This window comes from Trichophyton verrucosum (assembly GCF_000151505.1).
Source record: "Trichophyton verrucosum HKI 0517 chromosome Unknown contig00351_1.f1.exp, whole genome shotgun sequence".
Classification (NCBI taxonomy): domain Eukaryota; kingdom Fungi; phylum Ascomycota; class Eurotiomycetes; order Onygenales; family Arthrodermataceae; genus Trichophyton; species Trichophyton verrucosum.
In genome coordinates, this window is record NW_003315411.1 from 77,980 (window position 1) to 105,776 (window position 27,797).

The 27,797-nt window shown below is 48.6% G+C and overlaps 10 protein-coding genes across 10 annotated transcripts; 6 read left to right on the forward strand and 4 right to left on the reverse strand.

Annotated features, from left to right (window-relative positions):
- Nucleotides 1-3,702: 3,702 nt before the first annotated feature.
- Nucleotides 3,703-4,425, reverse strand: TRV_04485 (uncharacterized protein; the record flags this gene model as incomplete). The annotated part of the gene is made up of 1 exon (XM_003021365.1): nucleotides 3,703-4,425. One exon carries the CDS (start codon nucleotides 4,423-4,425, stop codon nucleotides 3,703-3,705), a length of 723 nt encoding a protein of 240 aa, XP_003021411.1.
- Nucleotides 4,426-6,312: 1,887 nt separating this feature from the next.
- TRV_04486 (uncharacterized protein) lies at nucleotides 6,313-6,402 on the reverse strand (the record flags this gene model as incomplete). Its single annotated transcript, XM_003021366.1, has 1 exon — nucleotides 6,313-6,402. The coding sequence occupies one exon, from the start codon at nucleotides 6,400-6,402 to the stop codon at nucleotides 6,313-6,315; it is 90 nt and encodes a 29-aa protein (XP_003021412.1).
- A 263-nt stretch (nucleotides 6,403-6,665) lies between these two features.
- On the forward strand, nucleotides 6,666-7,328 carry TRV_04487 (uncharacterized protein; the record flags this gene model as incomplete). The annotated part of the gene is made up of 1 exon (XM_003021367.1): nucleotides 6,666-7,328. The coding sequence occupies one exon, from the start codon at nucleotides 6,666-6,668 to the stop codon at nucleotides 7,326-7,328; it is 663 nt and encodes a 220-aa protein (XP_003021413.1).
- A 1,781-nt stretch (nucleotides 7,329-9,109) lies between these two features.
- TRV_04488 (uncharacterized protein) lies at nucleotides 9,110-9,868 on the forward strand (the record flags this gene model as incomplete). The annotated part of the gene is made up of 2 exons (XM_003021368.1): nucleotides 9,110-9,379; nucleotides 9,446-9,868. The coding sequence occupies 2 exons, from the start codon at nucleotides 9,110-9,112 to the stop codon at nucleotides 9,866-9,868; spliced, it is 693 nt and encodes a 230-aa protein (XP_003021414.1).
- A 999-nt stretch (nucleotides 9,869-10,867) lies between these two features.
- Nucleotides 10,868-12,034, forward strand: TRV_04489 (uncharacterized protein; the record flags this gene model as incomplete). The annotated part of the gene is made up of 1 exon (XM_003021369.1): nucleotides 10,868-12,034. The coding sequence occupies one exon, from the start codon at nucleotides 10,868-10,870 to the stop codon at nucleotides 12,032-12,034; it is 1,167 nt and encodes a 388-aa protein (XP_003021415.1).
- A 643-nt stretch (nucleotides 12,035-12,677) lies between these two features.
- Nucleotides 12,678-14,158, reverse strand: TRV_04490 (uncharacterized protein; the record flags this gene model as incomplete). The annotated part of the gene is made up of 4 exons (XM_003021370.1): nucleotides 12,678-12,693; nucleotides 12,752-13,697; nucleotides 13,769-13,919; nucleotides 14,003-14,158. The coding sequence occupies 4 exons, from the start codon at nucleotides 14,156-14,158 to the stop codon at nucleotides 12,678-12,680; spliced, it is 1,269 nt and encodes a 422-aa protein (XP_003021416.1).
- An 881-nt stretch (nucleotides 14,159-15,039) lies between these two features.
- Nucleotides 15,040-15,843, forward strand: TRV_04491 (uncharacterized protein; the record flags this gene model as incomplete). The annotated part of the gene is made up of 2 exons (XM_003021371.1): nucleotides 15,040-15,167; nucleotides 15,234-15,843. 2 exons carry the CDS (start codon nucleotides 15,040-15,042, stop codon nucleotides 15,841-15,843), a joined length of 738 nt encoding a protein of 245 aa, XP_003021417.1.
- A 1,207-nt stretch (nucleotides 15,844-17,050) lies between these two features.
- Nucleotides 17,051-18,289, forward strand: TRV_04492 (uncharacterized protein; the record flags this gene model as incomplete). The annotated part of the gene is made up of 1 exon (XM_003021372.1): nucleotides 17,051-18,289. One exon carries the CDS (start codon nucleotides 17,051-17,053, stop codon nucleotides 18,287-18,289), a length of 1,239 nt encoding a protein of 412 aa, XP_003021418.1.
- Nucleotides 18,290-20,303: 2,014 nt separating this feature from the next.
- TRV_04493 (uncharacterized protein) lies at nucleotides 20,304-22,024 on the reverse strand (the record flags this gene model as incomplete). Its single annotated transcript, XM_003021373.1, has 3 exons — nucleotides 20,304-21,540; nucleotides 21,659-21,793; nucleotides 21,861-22,024. 3 exons carry the CDS (start codon nucleotides 22,022-22,024, stop codon nucleotides 20,304-20,306), a joined length of 1,536 nt encoding a protein of 511 aa, XP_003021419.1.
- Nucleotides 22,025-23,473: 1,449 nt separating this feature from the next.
- On the forward strand, nucleotides 23,474-27,651 carry TRV_04494 (uncharacterized protein; the record flags this gene model as incomplete). The annotated part of the gene is made up of 3 exons (XM_003021374.1): nucleotides 23,474-23,891; nucleotides 23,991-26,494; nucleotides 26,545-27,651. The coding sequence occupies 3 exons, from the start codon at nucleotides 23,474-23,476 to the stop codon at nucleotides 27,649-27,651; spliced, it is 4,029 nt and encodes a 1,342-aa protein (XP_003021420.1).
- Between the last annotated feature and the right edge of the window lie 146 nt (nucleotides 27,652-27,797).

Sequence of the window (27,797 nt, forward strand, 5' to 3'; positions counted from 1 at the left end):
GTCTCCGTCTGAACCCTGTGAAAAAAGCAAGCAGGAAGAAAAAAGAAAAAAAAAATTGTCCGGCCAAGCGACGAAGAGACAACACGTGACCCAACCACCACCTGGGCACCCGCCTGGGCAAGTCGGGCATCTGAACTCGACCAGGCCCATGGATCCCAACTTCTCCTTTGTAACACTATTTATGCATATAGCGGGACTTCTTGGATGATAATATTACACAAAATTGAATGCTGCTGTTTGGGAATATGACCGTGCATGAATATGCAGGGTTGTGGAGTGAGAGCATGGAAAAGATGGGCGCGGTCAGATACCCCCAGATGAAGAGTGTCTGGCATGCAAGTTCACAGCGACTATCCATGAACAGCCCAGAATAAAATCTGAAGCACGCAAGGGACATGGTTGCTCACTTAATAATGGCTAAAGGGATCCGAGAATAGCCCGGCGGTTAGCTTGCCACTTGGTGGAATCCATTGTTGTGGACAAAAGCCCGGGAGCATGTAGAGTGGGACTGATGGACAAGCGCCGGCCGTGTTTCAGCCTGCAGGGCGAAAAAAGCATTGGTTATTCAATTCCGTGCAGAAGCGTGAACCTCAAACCCGAATATTCCTGGCGAGGTACTCCGTACAATTGCGCTCAAGCATTCCGATCCAGATATTCCCCCTCAGCTACCATATCCATACTTTCCAGAGGAACACTGCCCAGCTCCAAGTTTTCGGTATAATGACAGAGGAGGGCCCCAACCAGAAGAGCAATCCTTCGTCACCCAAAGGCTTCGCAGGACATTAGAACAGCTTCTTCTAACGGCGCGAAGCTAGCCTTTTGTTGCTCATCGAGATGATTCCACCTACCAGAAGCAAATTTCAATGCATCTGGACCCCAAACCCTGACGTTGCGATGGCATACTTCTATATCTGTTGCTAAAATAGTTCGTTTGTTGCTGCTAGGGCCTTGAAAATGACTATGAACGCGGTGGGTAGAGCCTCAGAGCTTCAGATATGACATTTCTTGCAGAAATGCCTGGGCTGAGTTCCTAGCACCTGTTTGAACTCCAGTGAGCGATTGCCTGTGAGAAAATTGACCTCTAGAAAAGCTCGCAGAACTATTTTCCGCATCGTCACGAAAGATGGTAGAATAAGATTCAATGGGGTTGAAGCTGGCTACTAATTTGGATATTCAGAAATATTGCCTTGAGGGTATCATGAGATGACGTCTCGCTTTGACAGCTTGATCGTTTTCCTCCACCTGGATTCTTGGATGATATCCAAATTCTATTGATATCTTCCGCCAATTTAAGTACGTCTTTATACTGGGTTTTGTCAACATATTTTTGAAGACTATGCCTAGAACGACTGTGAGGCACAACACTTGTGCCACACTTGAGATGGGAACTGTGCCTATTGCAGTGCTATTGTCTGCATTGCCTATCTGCTCGAAAAAGGCTAAGGATTCAAGGGTAGTTGCTGCAAGAGTAGCTAATTTCCCCCAGTCCGTGCTGTGGAGAATCATCTGCTTTGTAGCAAGAGCTACAAACTCCCTTATGACAGTGTTATCGTCGCTAGTGAAGGCATTGTCTATCCCGAGTTCCCGCCGAAGAGCTTGGTTTGGACCGGCTCTTGCCTGCTACCCGGTTAGGGTGTTTTCCGACGTGCCATTTAACGGACTCCTCCCGGCAATGACTGCTCGACAGTCTTCCACGTCATAAAAATGATAGTTGATTTCGGCGTACTTTTTTTTTTTTGAGCTGTTGTTGCAACGATAATAGCGGACGGCTCCCACAAGAAGGAATGCCATCATGGCACCAATGTTATTCAGAGCTTGATATCTGGAAAGTGGATGGTAGGAAAGAAATATGAGTCTATATATACTATTTCTGATATGACACAGGCCTCCTCCCCGTCTAGAAAACACTTGAGTTTTGTAACGGAACTTCCCATTTACTGCTGAAAAGCAGCAAGATAATACACGTTGCCTATCTATACCATGCAGGTACCTTTTCGCTACCTAGCAAACTATCAACCGTCTCCGTCTAAAATACTCATTGGCATTGCCTCACCCACTCATACCTTCTAGACAGCGTTTTTTCCCGCAGTCTCTACAGAATGAAAACGAATCTCATATCTTCAAGGGACGAGGCCGGTCTTGAATATGATCTACCTCTGGTACTCCTTTAAAACAGTGCCGGGCCGACAAGTACTTGCCAGACGAAAAATGTTTATCTTTTCATATCCATTTAAATGACGGCGGCAATAAACTAATAGTTCCTTAGTCTATTGGAGATCCAGGTCTTTCAATATCAATTTCAATCTCTATGGCTTCCGCCAGAACTAGCCCAATTTTATCACTACCCTAAGACGTCCCCGCATGGTCTAAGGATGATTTTTCGTCATTGCCTCTGGCATGAAGATCAATTCCAGACTATTAAATCAAGCCCTTTTACATTTTCCACATTTTCAATATTACCAACTATGCTAGCAAACGCCAACGGTGTTCTCTCAGCATTATCCTTTCAGTTAAGATCTGATCTACCATTTGCAAGAGCAGAAAAAACAACTAAGATTTCTTTCCTAGAAAATTGTTGCAGCATGTGCAAACCGTGTTGGCCCCTCGTCATCTCTTTCTTCAACTTCAACCCCATCTTGTGCAAGTGCTATTTCTACGGTTTCAACCCGACCATGTTGTGCTACGAGAAGACAACTGTTTGCCCCTATTGTGGGTTCTCGGGTTGAGTTAGATTCCATCCTTAGCTAGCAAGATATCCACGACTGCGGCTTTACCCAAAAGCACTGTTCTTGATATTGGCGTGCCCAATATTATCTCCCTGGTTAACGTCAGTCTCCATTCTCGCCAAATAATATTTTTACAGCTTCGATGTGACCGAATCTCATCGAGTGTAACAAACGGCGGGAGTATCAATGTCCAATTTCTCAAGGAGGAGCTCAACTATGGACTGATCCTTCACTTCACTTGCCCATTTCAATGGTGTCATTCCTTGGTCATCTGTATTTTTGCTTTTGATCGCTATAATAAGCGGCTTAGCTCCTCTACGGCCTTTGCTATTGACATTGTTCCACGACGGGTATACATTGCAACGAGAGAGGCCGATCCATGGGTTGCCGCCAGTTTTATAGGCGATAGACCCTCTTTATTTTCGATATTTATGTCGGTTTCCTCCCTTCTGAGTAATATTTCGGCCGAGCGTATGGAGGTGCGGTACGTTGCATAGTGTAGCGCAGTGTTTCCAAAGTTGTCTTTGAAGTTGACGTTCATCCTGTCGCAGCTTACCAGGGCTGACATGACGCGAAAGTGATCTTCGCACGTCGCTTATATCAATGGTGTAAAGCCCCCATAGTCACATACATTCGGGCCCATAACTGCCACCATGCCTGAGCAATAATTCGACCGTTTTTAAATTGTTATATTGAGCAGCCAGCGCCAGAGCAGTCCTTCCTTCCCGGTCTACAGCACGTAAGTCTGCACCGGAGTTAAGGAGCAACTCTACATTGTCACAGAGGTCGCCAGGCGTCCTAGAGGCTGTCAAAAGAGGTGTGAACTGGAAGCCGTCAAGACTCTCAATGTCTGCGCCCCACTCAAGAAGTATTTCAATATAAGCGGTCGACTTGGCTTTGGCAGCTAACGACAAGGCAGAGCGCAGCCTATTGTCGGCCATCTCAATATCGATCCTCCCCGAACTCAACAGTGTCCTCAGGTATCTTCTGGACGGGTTTCGGCCGGAGCCTTGATGGCTTCGAGTAGCGGTGTTCGATCAAGTGGACCGGCTCTTAAATTGGGGTCGACGCCGCTGTGTTCGGCCAACAGTTTCTGAACAGCATGATGTCCCTTTCTGACCGCAATGTGTAAGGCGGTGCGTCGAGATTCACCTCTGAGGTTTGGGTCCACCCGTTTATTGGCAAGAAGAAGCTTCATGATATCAGGATTACCGGTATCTGCTGCCTGGTGAATTGGGGCACAGTGTTTGGTGTTTTTGATATTTGGGTTGATACGGGAATCTCTCAGGAGAAATTTCACCACTGAGGTATTGCCGCCACAAACTGCATAGCCCAGCACGGAGCCCAGGTCATTGACATAGCGTAGGTTGATCCTCTTGATCTTCAGCAGATGTCGCACGACCTCAAGGTGGCCTCCGAGAGCTGCACTTTGCAGGGCGGTTGGGCCGCTGGGGCCCCTCTTCCAGTTGACATCTACACCTAGATCGAGGAATTTCTGGACAGCCCTCAAGCTTCCATTGCCAGCTGCCGACACCAGACCAGTGCCACCAGAACTTCGAATGTTGTGACGGTAAAGAAAGGTGTTGAGGCAGCTGTAGCAGTGGGCCGATGTTTGAACCAGAGCGTTGATGTCTCGCTCATGCTCTGCAAACTCTGCAATAACAAGTAGTATCTCACAGGGGAGATTTGGCAGAGACATGACGCAACGACGCGCTCCGTAGAAGCTACATTGGGTATCAAAGATGGTTTGAAATCTACAATTCGCCAGTTATTAACTAACTCACATGGATGATTTGACTCGCTAACTAATAGGTCTTCGTAATCCAAGACGTTGACTCTCAGGCTGCTCAGCCGCTGGAAAGACGTTGATGCTAACGAATTGTCCATATTCAGATATATGTTCTGACCAGATATCTATTCTCATCAGGTAACTATGGCCTGATGTCAGAGATGAAGTAGTTACTTCACGGCCACGACACCGGTCCACTGACCCCCACCTGTGATAATCTGACGATACGGATGGACACGGTACCAAATCTGTCGAGACGGTCAAATGTTACAGTTATCTACGATGTCCAGCTGTACGAAACTGGGATTGTTATTCATCCCAAAGGTTCGCTCGCGGCATGCCATACGGAGAATGTCCGCAGAAAATGAGCGGTTCAGGTAAAACATGTCCAGCCGCGCCAACCCTGATACCCACTGATGGGACGAACCTGCGGGAATTAAAAATAAAAAAAAAATAAAATAAATAATAAAAAGACGACGAAGCCAGGGACGGAGAGAGTTGATGCATGGATACATGCATGGAGCCAACGCATCAGGAGGGGCGGGCGCGAGACACCCCCGCGCAGGCAAGGATCATACATCCGATGTGGGCTGCAGAGGACGGTTCAGAGACCAGGGATCGTCAATGACATTTGTGAGTGGGTGAAACTTGAGGAGCCGGCTTAATTGGGTTGATGCCGTTTCGCTTGATAGAAGGGCTCAAACAAGGAACGCCAGAGTATAAGTAGCAACTCCTCCTGGATAGACATGATCGATGAGTGGGCGTCCCACCGTTCGAGGAAAACCACAGGTCAAACACAGGGGCTGCACTCAAGTTCCAGTCATATGCTTTTCTATACCGGAGGGTAATCAACTCCGAGACTGATGGATCCAAAGGACTCCGGAATCGCATCCCATCAGCTCGTTTAACGTTCATAATTTCACGGAAGGACTTTATTTTTGGGCCCAAGACTCGTGGTGAGATATGAAGGTGGGTATATCAAATGGGCTCTGACGCAAGACCATTTCCCCATATCAGCATCAGCACAAGCAAATAGTGGAAGAACGAACACCTTCTGGGTAGTTGAGCAAATATTGCTTCCTTTTCCCGGTGTCAAAAACATGTATTGACTGACCCGGCCAGCAATGACTAGCTTGTCTGCCCGTATTTCTCGTCAGAGGAGCTTGCCCGGCCTTGAAAATGAAGGTGCCTCAAGACGGGAATACGAGCACAACAGGCTGGATCGTAATGACTGGTGACAATGCGTCTTCTTTCCGTCCCCAAAGGTGCAATGCCGTGCTTGAAAAGATCTAGCTCGTCAAGCAGGATCATGTCATCATCTATCGAGACAGCCGTTGGTTGCGTCCTGTAACCAAATTAGTAGACGAATAGACATGGATTTGACTGGCAGGCAAACCTCAACAGGAGGATGTAACTTGTCGCTAAGTCGCTGTCTGAGAGCAAAGAAGTAAGTAGTCGTAGAAGAAGCAAGCAACTGATCAGCCGTATAAGATGCTATTATTATACACCACGATGACCGCAGCTCATGAGGCCCACGGCTCCAACCTCGCCCTGGTCAAACGGACAAGACGCAGCAGCTCCGGGAGGCCTCTCATCCTCTGCCCCCAGCGTGATAGCCATCGACGGCTGCGGCAGAAGAAAAGACGCAGAGAAGCAGCGCTGTCTATCTGTCTGTCTGTCTGTCTGTCCGTCCGTCTGTCTGCATGCAGGTATCTGCCCTCCCTGGCCAGCGCCTGCATGCGCCCATCTCCATCCATGCATGACAGCCCGGGATGTTTCTTCACGATATAACCAACACTAGCCTCCTCGCCTTTCTCGCTGTCTCTTCTTCGTCTTCTTCTTCATCTTCATCGTCGTCTTCGTCTTCTTCTTCTTCTTCTTCTTCATTCGCCTGTCAGCCACCCACGTCAGCCGTCCCGTCGCTGCCGCTAGCCTGCCCCTTAAAATAGCGTTGGCCCCGACCCGCTACCCGTCATCGCAGTTCGACGTAACTACTTTTTAGCCGCCGGCCGTCCCCTCCTCCTCCACAGAACGACAGCAAACAAACGACGCCCGACACACGCCGGCAGACAAGATACAACACACGGAACACAGGAAACACAGAATACACACACGCCCAAGAGGCAGACAGCAAAGGATAGACCGCCAGGATGCTGACTGACCGCTCTCCCACCGTCCTGCGCGCTCCCACCTCGCTCCTCTCGCAGGCCATGGCCCAAGTCCAGGCCGAGTCTGCCTCCGCCTCCCCTTCGTCCTCCCGCGCCCGCCATGCGGCTTCGCTGAGCACGCCCTCGTTTCGACTCGAGAACCTGCCTCGCTTCCATCCGGCCGTCTACCAGTCGACTACCGCCGGCAGCTCGACGGCCTCCTCGGCTGCGTTCGACTTTGACGGCACCGCTACCTCATCTCACATGTACTCGCATCATCCACATCATCCCCAGACATACCGGCCCTCCTCCGCGTCGGCAATGATGTCTTCGCCCGCAGCATCCTCTTCGACCACCGCTTCTTCCTCCCGGGATGCTCTCCGGCAGTACCGCGAGTTAGTCGCCGGCATGGCCCTCTCAGCTCGCGCTTCAGCTCAGTCCTCGACGTTTTCTAAACCGTCGAAACCACGGCTGGAACCGCTAGGGAGTCCGGGTCCGGTGACGCCCCTGGCCCTGGAGGAGGAAGGAGAAGGATACCTCTCTGCCGGAGCGATGGATATCCTGGCGGCAGATGGCCAGGGCCACGCAGGCATTCGAGAACGGACTGAGCTGCTAGATCAGCTTATCATGCGAGAGCAGGACCGTCTCGCCTCGAGGATCAATTGATCAATCCATGCCACCTTTTTTTTTTTTTTATTCCGGATCTTTTTTCTTCTTCCCCCCTTTTACTTCGGACTTCTCTCATGACTCGATTTCCTTACGACCTTATGCCACCACTTACATACGAACCGACCGTTTCATAGACCAGCACAGGGCCTTGACTACGGCCTGTCTAGATGGCCTACTTTTTTCAATGACCCATGACGTTTGCTCATTCAGGAGTTGTTTTTTGCTTTCGTTTTAGAAGGAATGGAGTCAGGTTCGGATGCCTCAACGACTCAACGACTCAACGACCCAACGACTCCTTGGTTTATATATTTTGAAAGATACCCAATAAACCACGAACTGAGGTATAAAAAGTAAACCAGGGACTAAGAAGGAAAAGGAAAACAGGAAATCAACGAAAACGAACGAAGGATCTGACTGACTCCCTTCTTATCTACATGGCTGGTCTATGTGTGGTCCAAACCTTTTGCTCTATACCCGCGCTTCATTTCATCCTCTCGACGGCACGACACAACCATCTTTATATACAACCACCCCCTGATCGTTGGTGCCTTACCTCCCTGCTGCACTTCTTATTGGACCTTTATTACTATTCCTTTTTTATTATTATTTCTGACTACATTTTGTGATATTAATTAGCGTTCTCCTTGAAGACTGGATGTTTTATACCCCCTCGCTACATCTGTCTTTGCCAGCCCATACATCGTTTCAGGTTTATCTCCTTTTTTTCTTCTTTACACCGATGATACATTTTTCTAGACTTGTTTTCCCTGATATGATAGCCCTAGGAGAGACGAGAATGAATATCTATTACAGCCAACTACACTAATACCACTGCTACCACCACCACCTCTCCCTTGTATCTTTAGCCTTGTAACCAGTAGTACATAGCAGTAGAATGGCCATAATATTCTCCGTACTCAAAATAGTATCACATACTGCAGGGAATATCCGTTTCGTGTCCATCGTTCAGCTCGGAGTCAGACACCGATATCGCACTTATTTAATCATCGCTAGTCGAATAACTAACTATTCGGCTGGAGAGAGAAGCCGAAAAGAAGAGAAATGAAATAGCTATCCACGGCCCCAGAACACATGTCAAAGACTCTCTGCTGGCTACCCGCTACAAATCCGAGCTGCAGCTACTACTGGCGGCGTATTGATTAAGGGATCTGGCGCAGGCCCGTCAGGCAGAGACCTCCAGCTGCTTGCAACACCATCGGCATCACCCATCACCAGCAGCAGCAGCAGCATCAGCAACAGCAGAAGCATGAGTAATGGAGCGGGAGTCGTGCAGCAGGACTTGGGAGCCGGAAAGACGAAGCTAAAGGCCCAGCATGACTACAAGGGCTTTGTGGCCGGGGTCTTTTCAGGCATAGCGAAGTTGACAGGTGAGTCGAGCTGGTCTCGCGGTGCTGGAAGAGCAGCCGTCGTAGCTAACAGACGGACGTCACAGTCGGCCATCCGTACGTATGACCACAGAAAGACGCCGGAGATGACGAGTTGATGAGGTTGACGGTTGAAGATTCGATACCATCAAGGTCCGGCTGCAGACGACGAAGAGCTCGCGGTTTACCGGCCCGTTGGACTGCTTGCTGCAGACGGTGCGAAATGAAGGAGTTACAGCACTGTACAAGGGGGCCACGCCGCCGCTGATGGGCTGGATGGTCATGGACTCAGTGTATGTCCTATGCGATATACCGCACTGGTTTACTCTATGGCTACATAAGTATGGGACCTGGATGGCTGACTGTTTTTGACTGCTGGGTTTGCTTGTTAGGATGCTGGGCTCGCTGACGCTGTACCGACGGCTGCTGTTTGAGCATGTCTTTGCCAACCGAGAGCTGCGAGCTGCGCTGCCGTTCGTCAGTCCCACGGTGCCGGACAAGCTGTCAACGTTCGGTCATGGAGTCGCAGGCATCCTGGCCGGGTCAACGGTCAGCTTCGTCGCGGCGCCAGTAGAGCATGTCAAGGCCCGGCTGCAGATACAGTATGCTGCCGACAAGAAGCAGCGGCTCTACCAGGGCCCCATTGACTGTGCTCGCAAGATAGTAAGCGGCTCCTGGCCACCCATTTCCGTCTGACTGACCGGTGTAGGCTAATAACGACTTCGACAGCTGCGTGCCCATGGTCTACCAGGGCTCTATCACGGCCTCTGCTCGACCTTGATCTTCCGCTCGTTCTTCTTCTGCTTCTGGGGAAGCTACGACATCTTCTCGCGCGCCTTCAGACAGTACACAGATCTCTCTGCACCTGCCATCAACTTCTGGGCCGGCGGACTGGCTGCCCAGGTCTTCTGGGTGACCTCATACCCGTCCGACGTCATCAAGCAGCGTATCGTGACGGATCCGCTGGGCGGCTCGCTGGGCGACGGAGAGCGCAAATTTCGACGATGGAGAGACGCCGCTGTCGCCGTGGGCAGAGAGGGCGGCGGGTGGAGAGCGTACTGGCGCGGTTTCCTGCCTTGTATCCTGCGAGCGTTCCCAGCTAATGCGATGGCCTTGGTCGCCTTCGAGGGAGTCATGAGAGCCCTTCCATGACCAATCTCTGCGGTCTCTCCTCTCCCCCAGCTAGGGAAAAACGAGAGAGTCATCGTCGTCCCAAAATATATAACCATGCCCGGTCCGGATTGCAGAGCCAGACAGGCTACATTCGGGTCACCATCACCCCTTGATCTGCGTGACTCGTGTTTGGCTATCCACCAGCCAGCAAGCCGATCCCGCACGCTGTATCGACTCGTCAGCTGCTTCTACTGCTGCTTGACGTCTGTCTGTCGCCTTCCGCTGGCCGTCCTGACACGCACGACTCCATCGCTGGTCCGCCCTCGTAAGCCTGCAAGCCGTCTCCTCTGCCCCGACTCCTCCTCCCCATCTTCCTCCTCCTCCTGTAAAAATAATAATAATATAAAAAAGGGACAAGACAAATAAATAGAAATTCAAAAATAGAAAAAAAAAAAAAATTCAAGAAATAAAAAAAAAAAAGAAAAAATAAAGTCCGGCGCTTTTCCTCTTTCGGCCGCAGAGCCAGAAGAACAACTTCAGCTTTTTTGCAGCAAAAACTTGACCTGAAGGCGAACTTCACCTCCTGCTGCGTCTTCGGATTTTTTATTTTATTATCTTGCTACTTCTATTTCTTTCCTCCTTGCTCGCCGTTCTCTCGCTGCTGTCCTGCGTCTTCCTGTGCGGCTGGGCTGGCTGTGTGTTGGGCTTGCCTGCCATCTGCATCGTTAACCTCGCTTGCCACTAACGAGTAGTTAGTTACGTCGCCTGCGCTCCCTGGACAAGTTGACGACGCCCTGGGAGCCCATCTTCCGCTACCCTCGCCTTTTCCCGCCAGCAGCCTCCCGCTCTCTGACTGTGTGAAACATGTTGCGGAGGATCAGATATATGTCTGGATAACGAAGTCAATTACTCTGCACACTCAGCCCACGGCCGAAGTCTCCATCGAGAGCGTCGTCTCCGTCCCTGACGAACCCCTTCCGCCCGAGACCAGATATATCCAAAAGGACACCCACACGGCACACCTCTACAACGCACACGATGGCCCTCTCACGCTCCTTACGCCGCACGAATCCGATCACTATCGTGCTAGCCGGTCTCCTAGCCATCGGATTCCTCTTCTTCATCTTCTCCCCTACCTCGACGGCGGCCTTTACCTCTCAGGAACGGCATGATGACGCTGCTCAGAACCCGCTCTCTCCGCCCACAAAGCCCTTCCACAAGTCGCAGGCCGCTGGGAACAAGAGGGCGCCGCCGCCTGTCGTTCACTACAACATGAACAATCTCACCTCATCCAGAGACGCTGCACAGAACCGGGAACGCATCCTCGTTCTCACCCCCCTCTCGCGATTCTACCCCGGGTACTGGGAGAACCTTAATAAGTTCACTTACCCTCACCAATACATCTCCCTGGGATTTATCATCCCCAAGACCAGGGAAGGAAATGCAGCCTACTCCGCTCTACAGTCTGCAATCACCAAAGTCCAGTCCGGCCCCATTGACGACCGGTTCGCCAGCATCACAATTCTGCGACAGGACTTCCCTCCGCCGATCCAGTCACAGGACGAAAAGGAGCGCCATAAGCTTGAGAACCAAAAGATCCGCCGAGAGTCCATGAGCCGGGCACGAAACAGTCTGCTTTTCACCACTCTCGGACCAGCCACCTCCTGGGTTCTCTGGCTGGACGGCGACATTATCGAGACACCCCCGACTCTAATCGAAGACATGACGAGCCACGACAAGGCTGTGCTTGTAGCAAACTGCTACCAGAGATTCTTCAACCCGGACACAAAGGAAATGGATATCCGGCCATACGACTATAACTCGTGGACCGACACCCCCCGGTCTCTCGACATTGCCAACAGCATGGGCCGTGATGAGATCATGCTAGAAGGGTACGGTGAACTGCCTACCTACAGAAACCTGATGGCCCTCAGCGCAGACAGATCACCGGAGAGAAATACCCGCGAGATCATGGAGCTGGATGGTGTAGGTGGAACCGCTTTGATGGTCAAGGCTGCCGTTCACCGGGACGGAGCCATGTTCCCTCCTTTCCCCTTCTACCACCTCGTCGAGTCTGAGGGATTCGCCAAAATGGCACGAAGACTCGGGTGGAAGTGCTACGGTCTTCCAAACTACTTTGTACGTCTCTCTCCCAATAGCGCCCCAACCCTCTTCCACTGCTCCATCACTAACCCTCCATCCTAGGTATATCATTATAACGAGTGAGAATAACCATTTCTCCATTTCCGACTCTCTTACGTTCCCCTTCTATCACCGGTTTTATCTTATTACCCTTTTTATTCCACCTACCAACGGCCACGTATGCTCGTATCATTCTTAGACCTCTGTACCAGATATCATAACCTTTCGCTTCTTATCCCCTTTTCGCTGTTTTTAACCTTTTCTTTCTTTCTGTTAATCTCTTTGCCTCCCCTTTTCTGGCGCGCTGAACCTTTGCATATGATGCATATTTTCTTCCCCTTTCAACTAGTTCGTTGCTGCGTTGCTATTGCGTTTTCCATATTCTCCACGCGTGAGAACCAAATTTTCTTTAGATCTGTTCAGGGGGTGTTCAAATGTGGTTTTTCTTGCTCTTGCTTTCTTTTTTGTTTTTTTATAATGTAGGGTCAAAGTCGGAAGTCAAAGACAGACAATGAATTGGCATGAGACAAACAAGCTTGTGGAGTAACTGATCGGAGTTCCCCTTTCAGTCAGCGAATGGACATCTAGGCGGGCTGGTCCTTGATTGGATTTGATATTTCATTTTATCTATATCTTCCTGCGTTTACTCAAATAGACTTCTACTTCAATATTGAACCATGCGTTTATTTATTTATTTATTTATTTTTTAATCCCAGGATATCCTAGAAACAAGTTAGCAACTGAAGAATAAGTCATGAATAAGAAATGGAACAGACATACAGCAACATTATGCCGGCTCCGGCAGCCATGGCAGCAAACTGCATCAGGGTCTTTCTAGTCTCCACTCCATTATCCTTACCTGTCTCCAGCAGCTCTGGGATAACCGCTACCGTTCCAACGTAAAGGAACGTTCCAGCCGTAAATGGTAGTAGCAAGTCACCAACCGTAAGGCTTGTTCCTAGCAAGCCTGGAGAAGCTACTCCAGATACTGTGGATGAAGACCCACCGCCCCCAAATTCCTGGATAGCGATTCCAATGAAAGTCCCGATAAACGCGCCGATGGCCGTAACGAACTGAGCACCCATGGCTTTCCGCTTGGAGAAGCCAGACTGGATCAGAAGGGCAAAATCACCGACCTCGTGTGGGATTTCATGGAAGAAGACTGCGACGGTCGTAGTTGCACCAATAGTGGGAGAGGCGTAGAAGGACGAAGACATAGCTAGTCCATCAGTGATATTATGCGTAAAGTCTGCAATCAGGTTCAGGTAACCTCCTAACTTGACGCTGGGGTTGTTACTTGGCCCAGTGTCTAGTTTATCTTCCGAGGCGGCACCAGCAGAACCTGCTGCTTGTTTCCGCTGCTTCAGGTTACCGTGCTTACCATCCCCGGCCGACACGCCTGTGGCTGCCACTAGTCCAGAATCTTCGCTATGGCCATGCTCATGCGAGTGACCGTGCTGGTGTCCTTCCCCTCCAGTTGCAATCCGGAGAATTTTATCCATGGCCACAAAAGTCACGAAACCAACAAGAATCGCCAGGCCGAGGATTAAATTCTTGTTTGGCTCAACCATCACGAACCGCACGTGCTCTGGCGAGTCTTCTCCAAGAAATATTTCGGGTAGTAGGTGGAAGAGGGTGTCTCCTAGCAGGCCTCCAACGGCAAAGGCTACCATTATAGAGAGGGAAGATGGGTCGATGTTCGGAGGACATAATGCCAGTAGGAAGTCTGGCAAGTAAACAAAACAGTATTAAGATTGATTCTTCACGGGTCAAGTATTTAGTGAGAGAGCTACTTACTGGGAGGTCCAGAGATGTAGATGGTAGCAAGAATGGCATTCACAGCAGGACTGCCAGGGAATAAAACCGCAAAGACCCTAGATGTCAAACTGGCAGTCTCAGGGGCACTGGCGAGTTTCTGCGCATTAAGCGATTGAACGAGAGGACACTCCTAAACCCCCAGCAGACACGGAGTTAGATAGTTAGATTGTCTTCATCTGTGCACCAGTATCTCTCCCTCGACCTGTTATTTACCTGCAGCTTCTCCTCGATCTGGGGCACCGTCAGCTCGCTCGTGCCAGCCTTGTCCGATGTACCTGTAGCTTGTGCAAGGACAACAACGAGTGCAAGCACAGCTAGAAAGCGCCATAGCCGGCCGTAGAAGGCGGAGAATCCAATTGAGCGTGCCATGGTTAACCCCTGAATGCCACTGTAGTTATGCAGCTTGACAGGAGGCGTTGAGGTGGGAGGGTGTCGTGAAATCGCATCGCCCCATCTACGCTAGTTAGCTCGTTGACAAGTTAGCTTTGCTAGCTAGCTAAAATAAACTGGGCCAGCCCTGCGGGAGATCGGTCATCGTCTATTTAGCGATTCAGTGGCACACGACATTGATCATCATATGAAGAATCACATCTGCCCGGCCAGTCGCTAATGACAGATAGTATATGGAGTATATGAACCCTAGCAGTTGATAGATAGGATGGAATACTGCCCCGTAATGATGATTTACAGTTCGATTATTGCCGCCATCTATTTTGGGCAAAGTCTCCTAAAAAATCGCCTCATAACAGCCTCAATCTGATATTCGTTATAGGCTCACAACTATAATCATCAATGGTGTCCCATGTTTGCCTTGCCTTTACGAGGACCGTAGGATTTGCATCTAGTATGGTAGTGCCGGGTTGAGGCTGGCTGAAAAGCTGCTGCGACATAGAACACGGAGGAGAGTTTCACTCTAGTTGTGATTGGGAGATCAATGTGGCTCTCATTCTCTCATACCCGCATAATACGTACTGGATAAACCTGGCATCAAATAGTTGGTGTTTGACGGTTGGTAACTATCAATAATAGTTGATAACAAGCCAAAAAGAGTTGGTCCTTTTTAGAGAGAAGGGGTCGAGTATAAGATTACATAAGCCACCAGTTAGTCACTTAGTTATCTGCCAAGACCTGTGACGACAAACTTTCGCGATAGAGAGAGAAAAAGTTTTGAAGCGAGATAAAACGACGAGAAGCAAGCCGCAGAAGAGCGATTGTATATTTATTTCAGTGCAAGATACCATAGAGGAAAGATGGGAAAGGTGCTACAGAAGAAGAAGAATCGATCTTCGAATCCGAGGGTGAAGCATAAGAGCAAGAAGGCCAAGAATGGAAATAAGAAGATAAACGTCTTTGGCAATGCTATCATCAAGAGTAACTGGTAAGGACACGGAGAACTCTGGTAGCTGTAGGGGCTGGAGGAATAGGTGCTGACATTTGCTTGCAGGGATAAGAAGTTAACACTTACCCAAAACTATCGCAGACTCGGCCTGACGTCTCGCTTGAATGCACCGGCGGGAGGAGTAGAGAAAAAGATATCCAAGGATGAAAGCGATACCACACGGTCCGGTCCAAGCGAGCCCTTCCATGTACCGCTCACACAGAAACGAAGCAAGAAACTCCAGCCAGGGGAAGTCCGTGTTGAACGTGATCCGGAAACTGGAAAGATCCTGCGAGTCATCAGCGGGGATAATGAGGAGGATGAGACCATTGAAGTCGCCGGACGGAAACGAAGAAGGAATAACCCCCTTAATGATCCTTTAGAGGACTTGCCAGAGGACACCGATATGGCCCTCAGTGATCTCAACGGCACCTCGTCGTTTGATGTGGTGACTGAGCTAGAGAAACAGGCTGCTGCTCAGGAAGAACAATTAAAAAACAGAAAACCCAGACACCAGAGCAAGAGAGAGGAGGAATGGCTTGAGAGATTGGTACAGAAATACGGCGATGACACTGCCCGGATGGCAAAGGATAGAAAACTTAACCCTATGCAACAAACTGAGGCAGATATTGCAAGGAGGCTGAAGAAGATGAGGGCCAGAAATGAAAATGAATAGGTTCGAGCGATGGCTGACTGTTTTTTTATAACCGAAATAGAGGAGACATATATGGGCTCACTGGCAGGCGGTGCTGATCTTCTTCAAGGGCAAGGCGTTTTCCCTGGTTGGTATATTTTCTACTCCTTTCTCATGAACCAAAAGTTGGGATATAGAGCATGGGCTGCTGTTTCTTACTGTACTTCTTCTGTTTCTTAGCCATCTTAATTATACCATATATAATGAGGTCTCCTAGGAAGAATGCTGTTTCTTACCGGTGTTGAGCCAGATACAGGGTACAAGTTGCAATGTCATTCCCCTTTCTATACCCGTGCAGCGAGGGCCCTTTGATCCTTGATATCCAAATCCTTCTCCTTTTATGCCTGGAGCAGCAAGTGTCTGCAAGCAGCTATACCAGAGTAACAGCCAAAGAAGACTTATCTTTGTTCCAGGCTGCCTGTCTGTCCTACCGGCAAAATCCCCTTCACTTCACCTTTCCTCACCCAGTGACTGTGCTGCAGCGGTCCAAAGTGAAGGCTGTCCTGCACCCCTCACTAGCCTGTCCTCCTGGCACCCTATAAATACCTTTCCTTTCACCTTCACAACAACAAACCTTTCTTCTCTTCTACAACCTCCACTCCCACACTACAACTACCACCTGCTCCTCTCAAAGTCACCCTGCAGCAGCTGAAACACCGCGTTAACCCCCCTTTGCTCTCCTCTGCCCGTCAAGATGAAGATCTATCTTCTTCTTGCCGCGTTGTTCTCGCTTCTCTATGGCGTCGACGCCCGCCAGTTCATGTATGTGTCCCCTTCTTCTTGCTCACTCACCCACACGCATATAGATGGCAGAGCCTCAGAGAAGCAAGCTCCTCGTCATGAGCTTATCCATTTAAGCTTGTTTATGCTTATTCTAACGTTTTGTCACTCTATAGCCGTCGAAGTGTCACTGTTATCTACTGTCCAGCTCCAGATGGAGATTTCTGCTACGAAGGCCGCAATGGCCCTATGGTGATCAAATGCGTAGGAAATTCGATTGTTAAAACCATCAGCTGCAAGAAATAGTAAGCCTTATATCTCCATTCAATATTCCTTGACGCGTCTTTTACGTGATTTCTCACTCCTACATACTAAGTATCACTTGCTTACATCTCTCTCTCTCTCCATTTAGTCAGGGTGACCGTAATGCTATGTGTATGTATTTCTGATATCATATACCTTATTGGTTATGCACTGCACAATACCATGTACTAACTTGACAAAAACAGGCTTCGAATCCTCCGAAACCGCTGGAGATGCAACTTGCTTGCATAAAAGCAAAGGCATGGTCTCAATGTCGCCAGTACCTGAGAGAACCCCAATGCCATCCGTGAAATCCCCTAGGTCTTTGATTGGAACTCAACCTGTGGCTTCCACTTTCTTCGCCATCAAGGAACCTGTCAAAGCACCCCAGAGCGTCCCCACTGAATCCGTCGCATCTACCCTAGCCCCTGTCCCTCAGATTACTAAGTCTGCTGGCTTAACCTTGGCCCCTGAAAGCAACGTTGCTCAGTCATCTGCTTCTTTTCGAACTGAATCGGTTGCTTCTACTTTTGCCCCTGTTCCCCAGCACGGAAAGTCACCTGAGGGCTCCGGTATTCTTTCTGAGCTTCCCATTGAAAGCACTACCACACTTTCTACTACCACGACTACGACTGATGTTGTCCTCACTAGCCTCTGGACTAGTGCCCGCACTCGTGAGATTCCAAGCATAGTTACCCCTGAGCCTCTCATCAGCTATTCTACCACTGAAGTTACCACCAAGCACGAGGAAGCTACAGCCTCTTCTACGCACTGTTCCGCCTCTATTCAACCTACCTCGGAGCCTCCTAAGTTTACGTCGTCTCTTCCCTCGGCTTCAACTACTTCTCCATGGTCTACAGATATGGTCACTCTCGAGCCAATTGTGACGGACACTACAATTTCAAGCACGTCGACTACTACAACAACCATGTTTATCACTTTCATGTCACCTGCTCCTACGTCCGCAACTACTACTGCAATGACTGGGACTGAGGTCATTGAGCAGCCTCAACAGTCACCAACCACGGAGTCAAAGGAAGCTGCTCAGACTAGTGTCACCTTGCCACCTAACGCCATTCATTCCACTAGCACTATGACCTACATCCCCCCCGAAACTTCTGTTTCAGTGCTTCCAACTCAAACTATGCAAACTACTAAGGCAACCAGTGCTACTCAGACTCGCTACACTGAACCTGTTATTTCTACCTCTACAGAAGTAGTCACTGCATCTGTCCCATTTACTTCTACTACTTTGACAGTTAGCGCCAATAGCACCTCTGTTCACTCTTCACCAACCTTTAGCATTGCCACTTCTACTATTGTCAATGCTGCTGAAGAGAATACAACGGATGCTAAGCTTGCGTATCTGTTCGGCCTCATCGTTGCCTTCCTTGTTCTAGTCTGATTTGCAACAATTATGACCATTGAACAGTCATACAGTTGACTAGAACTTCGCATTCAGGCATTAGGAGGTGAAACAGAAGTACTTGCAATAGTTGCTCTCAACTTGCTTGATTTTATTCAACTTTTCCGGAGATTTTCTACGTGCTTTTATTCCATCCTGGGCGGCGGTATGGGAACGAATGGAGTTCAGAAACAGGTGGTGACCCAGTAGTTAGTTAAAAATATGTATTACAGGCAAGCAAGTATGAAGCAACAATAAAATCTGTTTTTCAAAAATAAATAAATCAATAAAAATAAAAAATAAAAATAAAAATAATAATAATAATAATAAACAATAAAATAAAAAAAATAAAAGAGGACATCACGTAACCATTGAGAGCAAACTGGGAATGTTTTATAGGGGTTTGCTTATCTATTGTAATTTTTTCAAGTTGAATAATTACATCGAGTACCTGAGTACCTTCTTAGGTTGCTAGGGAAGTGTGCCTAACACAACAAGCAGAGGTTGACAGAAGTCAAGATAAGCGTTGATCATCATTGACTTCAAACAAACCAGGGTAAATACCCCGTAGTTTAAAGCTAGGTAGCGTTAGTTGATAGCCAACTAGTTGACCAACGCTTCGGCTCGGCCCGCGGAGCTTTGCAGTCTGAAACCGGCAGGCAATTGACACCCGCACCCAAAATCCTTAGTTTTTCCCTGATAATTGTTGGGTCTATCCTCTTCTCACACAAAGTGAGACCAAGTGTGATGATAATAATACTATATCCAGGAACCGAGGCATTGATTTTTTTTTTTTTTTTTTTTTTTAGCTAAATTCTAGGAGGGACTAATCTTCTAACAAGGTTCATATGTGGCAACGAGGAAGTGATTTCCACCCATTGTAGATCCATTCAACCTCGTCGCAGAGTAGTATTTCCTTGTGAGGCGAGTGTGAGGCGTTCCATATTGGGCCTACCCTGCGGCATAAGGTCGGGCCATTCCCTTAACATCTCCCCCGTACCTACTTCCCTATGTCTCCTATGTCGCGATGCTAGGAGACCACCAACTGGCTCGCTTCCTCTTTCATGATCTTCCTTTGTCAATGGTTGACAACAAATCACGGTGAAAACGGTGTCTCTAGGACAGTATAACGTGAGGTAGCGCGAGGGTTTGGGAGACGGTGATATTTTCCCTATCTCGGGTATTTAACTGTTTCCTACTTTGTGTCACATCCATTCGAACACCTTCAATTCCAACACTCTCTTGCCGAGGAATTCAAGAAATGATGGTTCAATGCATGCACATGGAAAGTTTTGGCGAATGCCTGTATGGAAGATTGGATGACATGAGGTGATGCGGACGATGGCCCTGAAAATGGCATTGAAACTTGCGAGAGCGGTGAGTTTTAGATTGGTATCCGCTGAACTGCTCCATTCATCTCTCCTTCTGGTACGTTATGTGTCCTCAATAGCTGTGCTGAGTCCTGTATCTCAGACCAAGACCATGGAGCTAGCTCTTGTAAGCCTCCGTTACCAAAATTGGCCTCTTCTTCGGGATGCATTCGATGATAATAAATCAAATGGAGTTAGGTATATCTTTTCACCACTGCTGCTATTAAGGGGATGATATGGAGAAGCCAGAGGAGTCAGAGTAGGACTGTGGCATTCTATGGTAGGAGTCAGAATCGCGGCTCCGGTATCCAGGATACCGCTAAAGTCAGATAAAGAATCAATAGGAAACCTTTAGCGGTATGCGTCGGATTCAAACAGCTGTTTCCCTGTGATAATCGAGGTTTGTGACAGGAGCTGCTGTCGGCCAAATTGCATAACAACAATATGGCCTGAAAGGCAGCAACAGTGCATATTCTGTTTTGCATTTGATATCAAGTCAAGGTCGATATAGAGCTCGAGGAAGCAAACACCATGGTTCACCGGCTCTTTCCTCGTTAAAAATTTTCCAACTCTGGATGATCTTATTAATTAAACTGTATCCAGGCGTAGGAACCAAACGGCAGTAAAAAACAGAGGTGATGTGGTCAAGAAGATACTGGCGTTGCTTTCACTGCCTTCTCATCAATAGTCATCCTTCGGACAACCCTGACCCAGCGTCTCCTTCTCCAGTCGCCAGCTCTGTCAACTTGTTTTGTGGCTTCTTCCCATTCAGGCTTGTCTTTCTGATTGGCACGCTTGCTCATTTGGGCAGCCATTTGCGCGTTTCTTCGAGGGCTTTCCCACGAATCCGTGTAAGCCAGGATATCGACAGCATGCTCATCATCTGGCGTGTTAAACGGCAGATCCCATACCCAACCTCCCACTTCCTCACCGATGATGCCGTCATTGTTATCAGGTATTTCGAATTCCACACCAGTAACCATGCGTTCCATCACCCACTCTCGACATTCGAGATCTAGTTCCCACTTTTTACTCTTCCAAACCCACCCAGGGGGAGGTCTGACATCCTCAAAAAATCGAGAGCCCCGAGGTCGATCTCCTGATATACGAGACGGACAAAGCGGGTCATACGGCGTAGTCGTGAATAAAAAGGGTTCCCATTCTGGTGACGCCGAATATAAGGAATACGTTTTATGCTGTAGCTCAAAGATCTCAACTTCGCGTTCCTCAGGCTCAGCAGAGAGGGATATAGCAGTTATTGAATCGAGGAGATCCATGATGCCAGAAACAGTTAAGGGTATGGAATATCCATAAATGTTGAAGGACTTCTTGTTGGCCTCAGCATTATTTTGAGAGGCACTATGAGACGCAATTGCTCCCTTAACTGCCTCAAAAAGGGATTTTACGTTTGGATGATTGGACAGTATAAGGGCGTTCCCAGCAAAAAGCAACATAAGTCGCCAGGGCAAGAGGTGCGACACCAAAAAGACCGCACCCGCCAAGCCGGTACAAGCAATAAACAGGGAAGACGACAATTTTTCATCAGAAAAATTTGTAGCAGGAGCAATGAGTGACACAGCTGCGTCGTGAAGGACGGCAAAATCCGCCATGGAGTTTTGCAAATCTCGCATGTTATGGAAGAAATCCTTTGACGTCTCAGCAGCGGGTTTGATGGTTTTAGCTGGAGCAAGAGCTGGGCCCTCGTAGGAGTAGTATGGAGTTGTACTAGACGTTGACGTTGAAGGAGGTGGTGGAGGGTGCCTTGTCAAGAAGGCGGGTATCATGATTAACAGAAGGATTAGAACAAATGGAAGCACTGCCAGTAAGTATGGATCGAGGCAGATAAAGGAGTAGACGCATATCAGGGACCATGTCTGAGTTCTGTGCTTCCAAGACAGCAGCTTAATCACGTTATACTGAAACCGAAAGACTATCCCTATTCTACTGATACTCAGCAATGGAGGTTTATCAAATAGTTGGCACGCAATATTTACTATACCTGGCATTAAAACGCCTGAAGTTGTTGGTCATCGTGGGAAGGCTGAATGGGGGCCTTTCTGAGGATGCATCAACATCCTCACCACCGTCTTTATCACTACCAGCATCTTCCGATGGAACCAGCTGTTGGAGGAACCTAATGTCGGTTAGTGGGTGGGCAATATTCCTCACTTCTCGTGGAATGAGAAAGATAGAAGACTTGCCTGGAAAGCAACCGGTCCTGTAGCGATAGGCCGGGAGAAGTCTCCTCCTTTGCAGTGTCCGGCTTCACGGGAGGTTTCTTTTCCTCCACACTTCCCAAGGGCCGGGAGTCACCATCATTACCGTCGTCCTGGCCAGAGAAGAGTTCTGCAGTGTATTCATCCATCTTCCACGTCACTCACTGGCATAGGTGCTCTTCTTTTTAACTTATTCCTCTCTCTCTATATATATAAAGTATGCATCTTCTATATATCATGAAGTTGTTTGATCTCGTTTGTTTGCGCAGCGACGTCGCTGCTTCTCTTCAATGGATGCCCGACTACTTCCCAAAGCGGAAAGGCTAAGCATGTGATCTCGGCCGGAGACGCTAACCTGATGCAGGCTAGTCTTCATTATCTAATCTTCATTACATAAGCTCAGGGCAGCGTCCCAAAGAGGCAAAAAGCGACCTCGTTCCTGTTTTTTCGCTTTTAATTTAATAAACTTGCGGCTGCGACAAACACGCAATTGAAACATCGCCATATAAAAATATCGTGACCAAGGCTGTTTGTTTGGATGCAGGCCGGGATATTCATTGTTTCCTGCCCTTGTGAGGGTCTGCCGGTGGCAAGTGGCTTTTCTATAGCGGATTAACTAACGACCAACGCCCGCTTGATCTTGTCAAGGTAGAGCTCCACCAACCACTCAGAGTTGAGAGTTTCCTGTACCTACATGGGGGTTTTGTACCTCACTGACCAGGTTGCTTTTTGATGCTTGATCCACCAGAGACTCGAACGATACAAAATCCCTTTCGACAAACAAGAAATCTCACTTTTGGTCTGCTCGCGTTCAGCCCACCGATTTCGCAGGTCGGTGGATGTCCAAACGTGGACGGGACAAGTTCCAGAAGGGCAACAGCAATAATAACAGCTCCTGGGCCAGTTGTGATTCAAAGTCTTCGACATCATGACGCGGTAGCAGCATAACAGGAATGAGCCAGTCACTTCCGCTGCCGTCCATCTCTTTACAGTCCTTGACCGAGAGTTATCCGGCGTCACCCCTGAGCGTGCGGGCTAGACAACCTCTCCACCATTATCAGGTGTGTCAGGTCACCTGCGTTATACGTTGGATGCCACCGCGCAAGAACAGCAATCCTGACGTACCAGTCAAACGTTCCGGTCATCCCTCGACAACATGCCGGCGGACATGACGTCCCAGAGATTGCCGGCCGTGACGCAGCAGCCAGTACAGCACCACTCGAACCCTTCTGAGCCTTCTAGATCTAATGAAACTCGATTTTATGGTGATAAAACACCCCCTAGTCTTGCTAACCTTGAATGTTGTATTTTTTTTTTCTCCATCTTCAAGCAGATGTGTGCTAATCTTATATTCATACGTTATAGCTCAAACAAATCGCCAGCCGCTGCAAAGGAACTCGCCGATCGTCCCGGTTACCAACCAGGCATCGTTTTCTTCTCTGCATTCTCGTGAAAGCGCCGACCAGCAAATCGAGGGAACAACTTCAAAGCGGAGGAAGTCGATTCGGGATTGCAGTCCAACAATCGGCGGGCCGGTATCATCGCGACGGTATATAATCTTCTTGCCTTGATCACAAATGATAGAAGCAAACTGTCTAATGCATATTTTCGTTCTTTTCATAGCACAACGACACACTACCATTCGAACTCCCAGAACAAATCTGAAACGCCGTTCCCGAATGTGGTTCGTCTTCTGCTGCCAAGACAAAATATATGTTTACCAAATACTAATTTTGATAAAGATTGGCAACCATACGCCTCCAGAGAGCAGTGAATTCCTTCCAGCAATAAATTTCGATGATTTCCATAACAGTATCTCCTCAAGAGAACCGAGTCTTAGTCACTTCCCTATGCCAGGTCAACTTGTAGCTGGCATTGGATCTGCTCCATCTCCCCCCAAATCAACAACGCGTTGGTCGACTACAACCACTTCCGCCTCTGGCCCTAAACCTGCTCGGCAAAATACCCTCAACAGAAGACAAAGCAATGCTCAGAAGCCCGACCTTGAAGGTGTTGGTACGGGTATAAGTGTAGGTGGGGTACATAATTCAACGGGGCCAACGCCTGGTCCTATAACTACGCGTACAAGGCGACAAAGCCATGCTACACCTCCAGTCTCCTCCACTGCAGGCCCTAGGCAACCCCGGAAATCTATTGGACCTGGTGCTTCGGCTACGTCTCAAGTAAACGGTGATGATGGTCCTCCTCAAAGGCGTCAGAGCTTTGCAAAGAGAAATGCAACAGGGGAAATACGGGTGAATACCAATGTAAATCGTGGTAGTCATCAACCTACGGAACAACCCAGTGGCCCTTCTTTTCTAAACACAACTAGGAGCCAGAAAGCAAAATCCCTGCAGCCTGTTAGCCGTGGAAACAGAGAGAACCAAATCACCCCTGGCGGCTCCGATCATTCTCGGTCTTCGTCAAATACTGCCATCCAGACTCCGGGGAAAGGAACTGTGACATTAAACACGACTCCGTCGTCGAAACGGTCTTCAATGATGCCACACCACCCAACTGGCCTAGGCGCAAGAACGATTTCTCCCACAGACGCTCGAAGGATGAAGCGAATGTCTCTTGTTCCTAATCCGCCTCCAATCCCACAGCGCTCGCCTACCCAACTAGAGTTAAACTCTCCTCGCCCACGTTCTTCAGCACCATCTCCTTCTATGATACCTCGGAAAAGCGTAACACCCTCATCGGCACGCACTACACCAGACCCTCACCGAAAATCTTATAGCTCAGGAGTATCCCTCTCGTCAAATACAACTTATAACTCTGCTAGGAATTCCAGTGGCTCTCTACAGGGTCGGCTTTCACAGACTATATCAACTTCCAGACTTCCAACTCCTAAACCACGGACAGAGCATTCAAATCAGGAAGAAGAGGAAGTTCCACCTGTTCCTGCAATCCCAAAAGCGTACGAATCACCCAAAAACGAAGCTCACCTACCCCAAACTTTTACCCCAAGGCAGACCAGCATGCCCTTCGAACTCGAAGCGAGGAGACAAGCACCAAAAGACACACCTTCTGCTACGGAAGTTGAAGCACCATCTACACCTGCTCATCAAACTTCCCTAGGGGACACCATGATGCAACATGACAACCGTGCCTTTAGTTCTGAATTTAAGCCACGAGCCACTGTCACTCATGGGAAGAGAAGCCTTCAACCACTGAAACTACCGCCACTCAATTTAATGCCTTTGAGCGCTCCTGTTGCGAGTAAAATTAATGCCCTACGAGATAAGGAGCCAAAGGACCCTACTCCTAACCAGTCTACTACACCTCCTCCTCCTCCCCGCCAAACTGTGGCAAAGACCCCAAGTACTCCTATGACGGCCTCTAAAACTAGCTTTTCTCATGCCCCCCAGGAACATACGCCAATGCCCGCCCACACATCTAGAAGCAACAGTTCGCAGTTTATTCTACCTTATCAAACCGGCTACCGTTCTCAAAACAGCTCAAGCGCTCTGGATTTTATGGGATTATCTTCTAACCGAACTATTTCGCCATATATATCTTCATCATTGCCTCGGGGTACTGATGAAATGAACTCTATGCGTGATAAAGTGGTTTCCAAGCCTTCTACCAACAAATTGACTGGCCCACGCCCACAAACCCAGTTCTCTACAATTTCTGCCTCTGAGTCCTTCAACTTCAAATATGAACCAGATACTATAGAACCTAATCCTAGCCCTACCGTTGTACCGCCCTCACCGCAAAGAAAGATAAGCCTCGACCAAACTAGACACACTGGATGCAATGATACAGGAACGGCAGACAATGTCAAATTTGAGAATATGCCCCCTCCCAAACTTCCCGCCTCAGCTTCCGTTAATAATCTATCACGAACCAGTCCTGCATCAAATACGAATTTTGCGCCGGCCAAGCGAAAACAATCTATCTCAAATGTGGTTGCCAGCATTTCTTCACGAAGGAACAAGAGTATAACAGGTGAGCCAGGGCCGACAGTTGTAACCCAGTCATCCACGGAAATAGTTGATGAGGCGCAACCGAACAAAAGTTCTTCATCATCCTCACTTTTGAACCCTGTACAACGGCTACTTGGAGGCCCGCGCCCACCCCCCGCCCCAGCATCTGCAAAGCCTCGAGTTGAGGAAGGAGAACTTGACCGTGATGACCTCATAGCTGAAGAGGAAATGCGAAAGCTTGGAAGCAAGCGAAAAGATTTTGAGTCGGCAGCAAGGGAATTGGATGAGCTTCGGCGAAGAGCTGGTCCTAAGGAACGGGCTTCTCCAGCTCAAGCCCTAAAGATTGCAAGTCTTAATATCTTTGAACGAGGAGAAATTATTGACTATAAGGATATCTACTTCTGCGGTACTCACAAAGCCAAGAAGCATGTCGGCGATCTTAATGCTCAGACCGCCAATTTTGGCTATGATGATGAACGTGGAGACTATAACATAGTTATCGGCGATCATATTGCTTATCGATATGAGGTTGTCGATGTCCTTGGGAAAGGCAGCTTCGGTCAAGTCGTACGTTGCGTTGATCACAAGACTGGCACCCTTGTTGCCGTCAAGATTATTCGTAACAAAAAACGTTTCCATCAACAGGCACTAGTTGAGGTGAATATTCTTCAAAAGCTGAAAGAATGGGTATGTCATCCCCTTTCCCTAAATACAATGGCCAATCTAATATAATTTAGGATCCACAAAACCGCCACAGTGTTGTCAACTTCACCCAAAGTTTTTACTTCCGTGGACACCTCTGCATATCTACGGAGCTACTGGGTATCAATCTTTATGAGTTTATCAAGGCTCATGATTTCCGAGGATTCTCCCTCAAAATTATTCGTCGTTTCACTAAACAGATGTTAATGTCTCTGGTGCTCCTTCAAAATCACAAAGTTGTGCATTGTGACATGAAACCCGAAAACGTACTTCTCGTACATCCGCTCCGTGGAGATATCAAGGTCATTGACTTTGGATCAAGTTGCTTTGAGAATGAAAAGGTGTATACATATATCCAGAGTCGTTTCTACCGCTCCCCAGAAGTTATTCTTGGCATGTCGTACGGAATGCCAATCGACATGTGGTCTCTTGGCTGCATTCTCGCGGAGCTATATACTGGGTATCCACTGTTTCCCGGCGAGAACGAGCAGGAGCAGTTGGCCTGTATCATGGAAATATTCGGACCCCCCGAGAAGCACCTTATCGAGAAGAGTACTAGGAAGAAACTGTTCTTCGACTCCTCTGGAAAACCTCGTTTGACTGTCTCGTCCAAGGGGCGCCGGCGCAAACCTAGCTCAACTGATCTTCGACAGGCTCTTAAATGTGATAATCCTGCGTTCCTAGATTTCATTGCTCGCTGCTTGAGATGGGACCCTGCTCGCAGAATGACACCGCGTGATGCTATGCAACATGAATTCATTACTGGCATTAGAGCTCCCCCTCGCTCCACCCGCTCTCTGCACCATTCGCATTCTCAGTCACCCGTCAAACGATTTGCATCTACAAGTGCTACATTAAATGGTCGGCCCCTTCCAAATCCTCCTTCCACAGCTTCAAGCAGCGACGGAACACGTCTTCGGGACTCCTCAACCAATTCTCCAGTCAAGCATGGCTTACCCAAGCGCCACTCTACCTTCCACCACACATCCACAACGACGACGGCCAATCCGGGGGCGACCCCTAAGCGGGCGTCCAACATCCCTCCGTCAGGTGGTTCCGCTTTGCCTCGTGTGACGCCGAGGAATGCTAGTGGGAAGCCAGACCTTGCAGCCGCGGCAGCAACAACCAGCTTGGTAAGCTGATGCAAACAGCATTCCTTCCCTTGCTAAATGGGCAACCCTCCTGCCCTCTTTTTTTTTAACCCTCCCTTTCCTTCTATGGTGGTAATATTGGATATCTAACGTCATGTAATGGTGCAGAAGACAAAGGTATAATAGGAATGATGTAT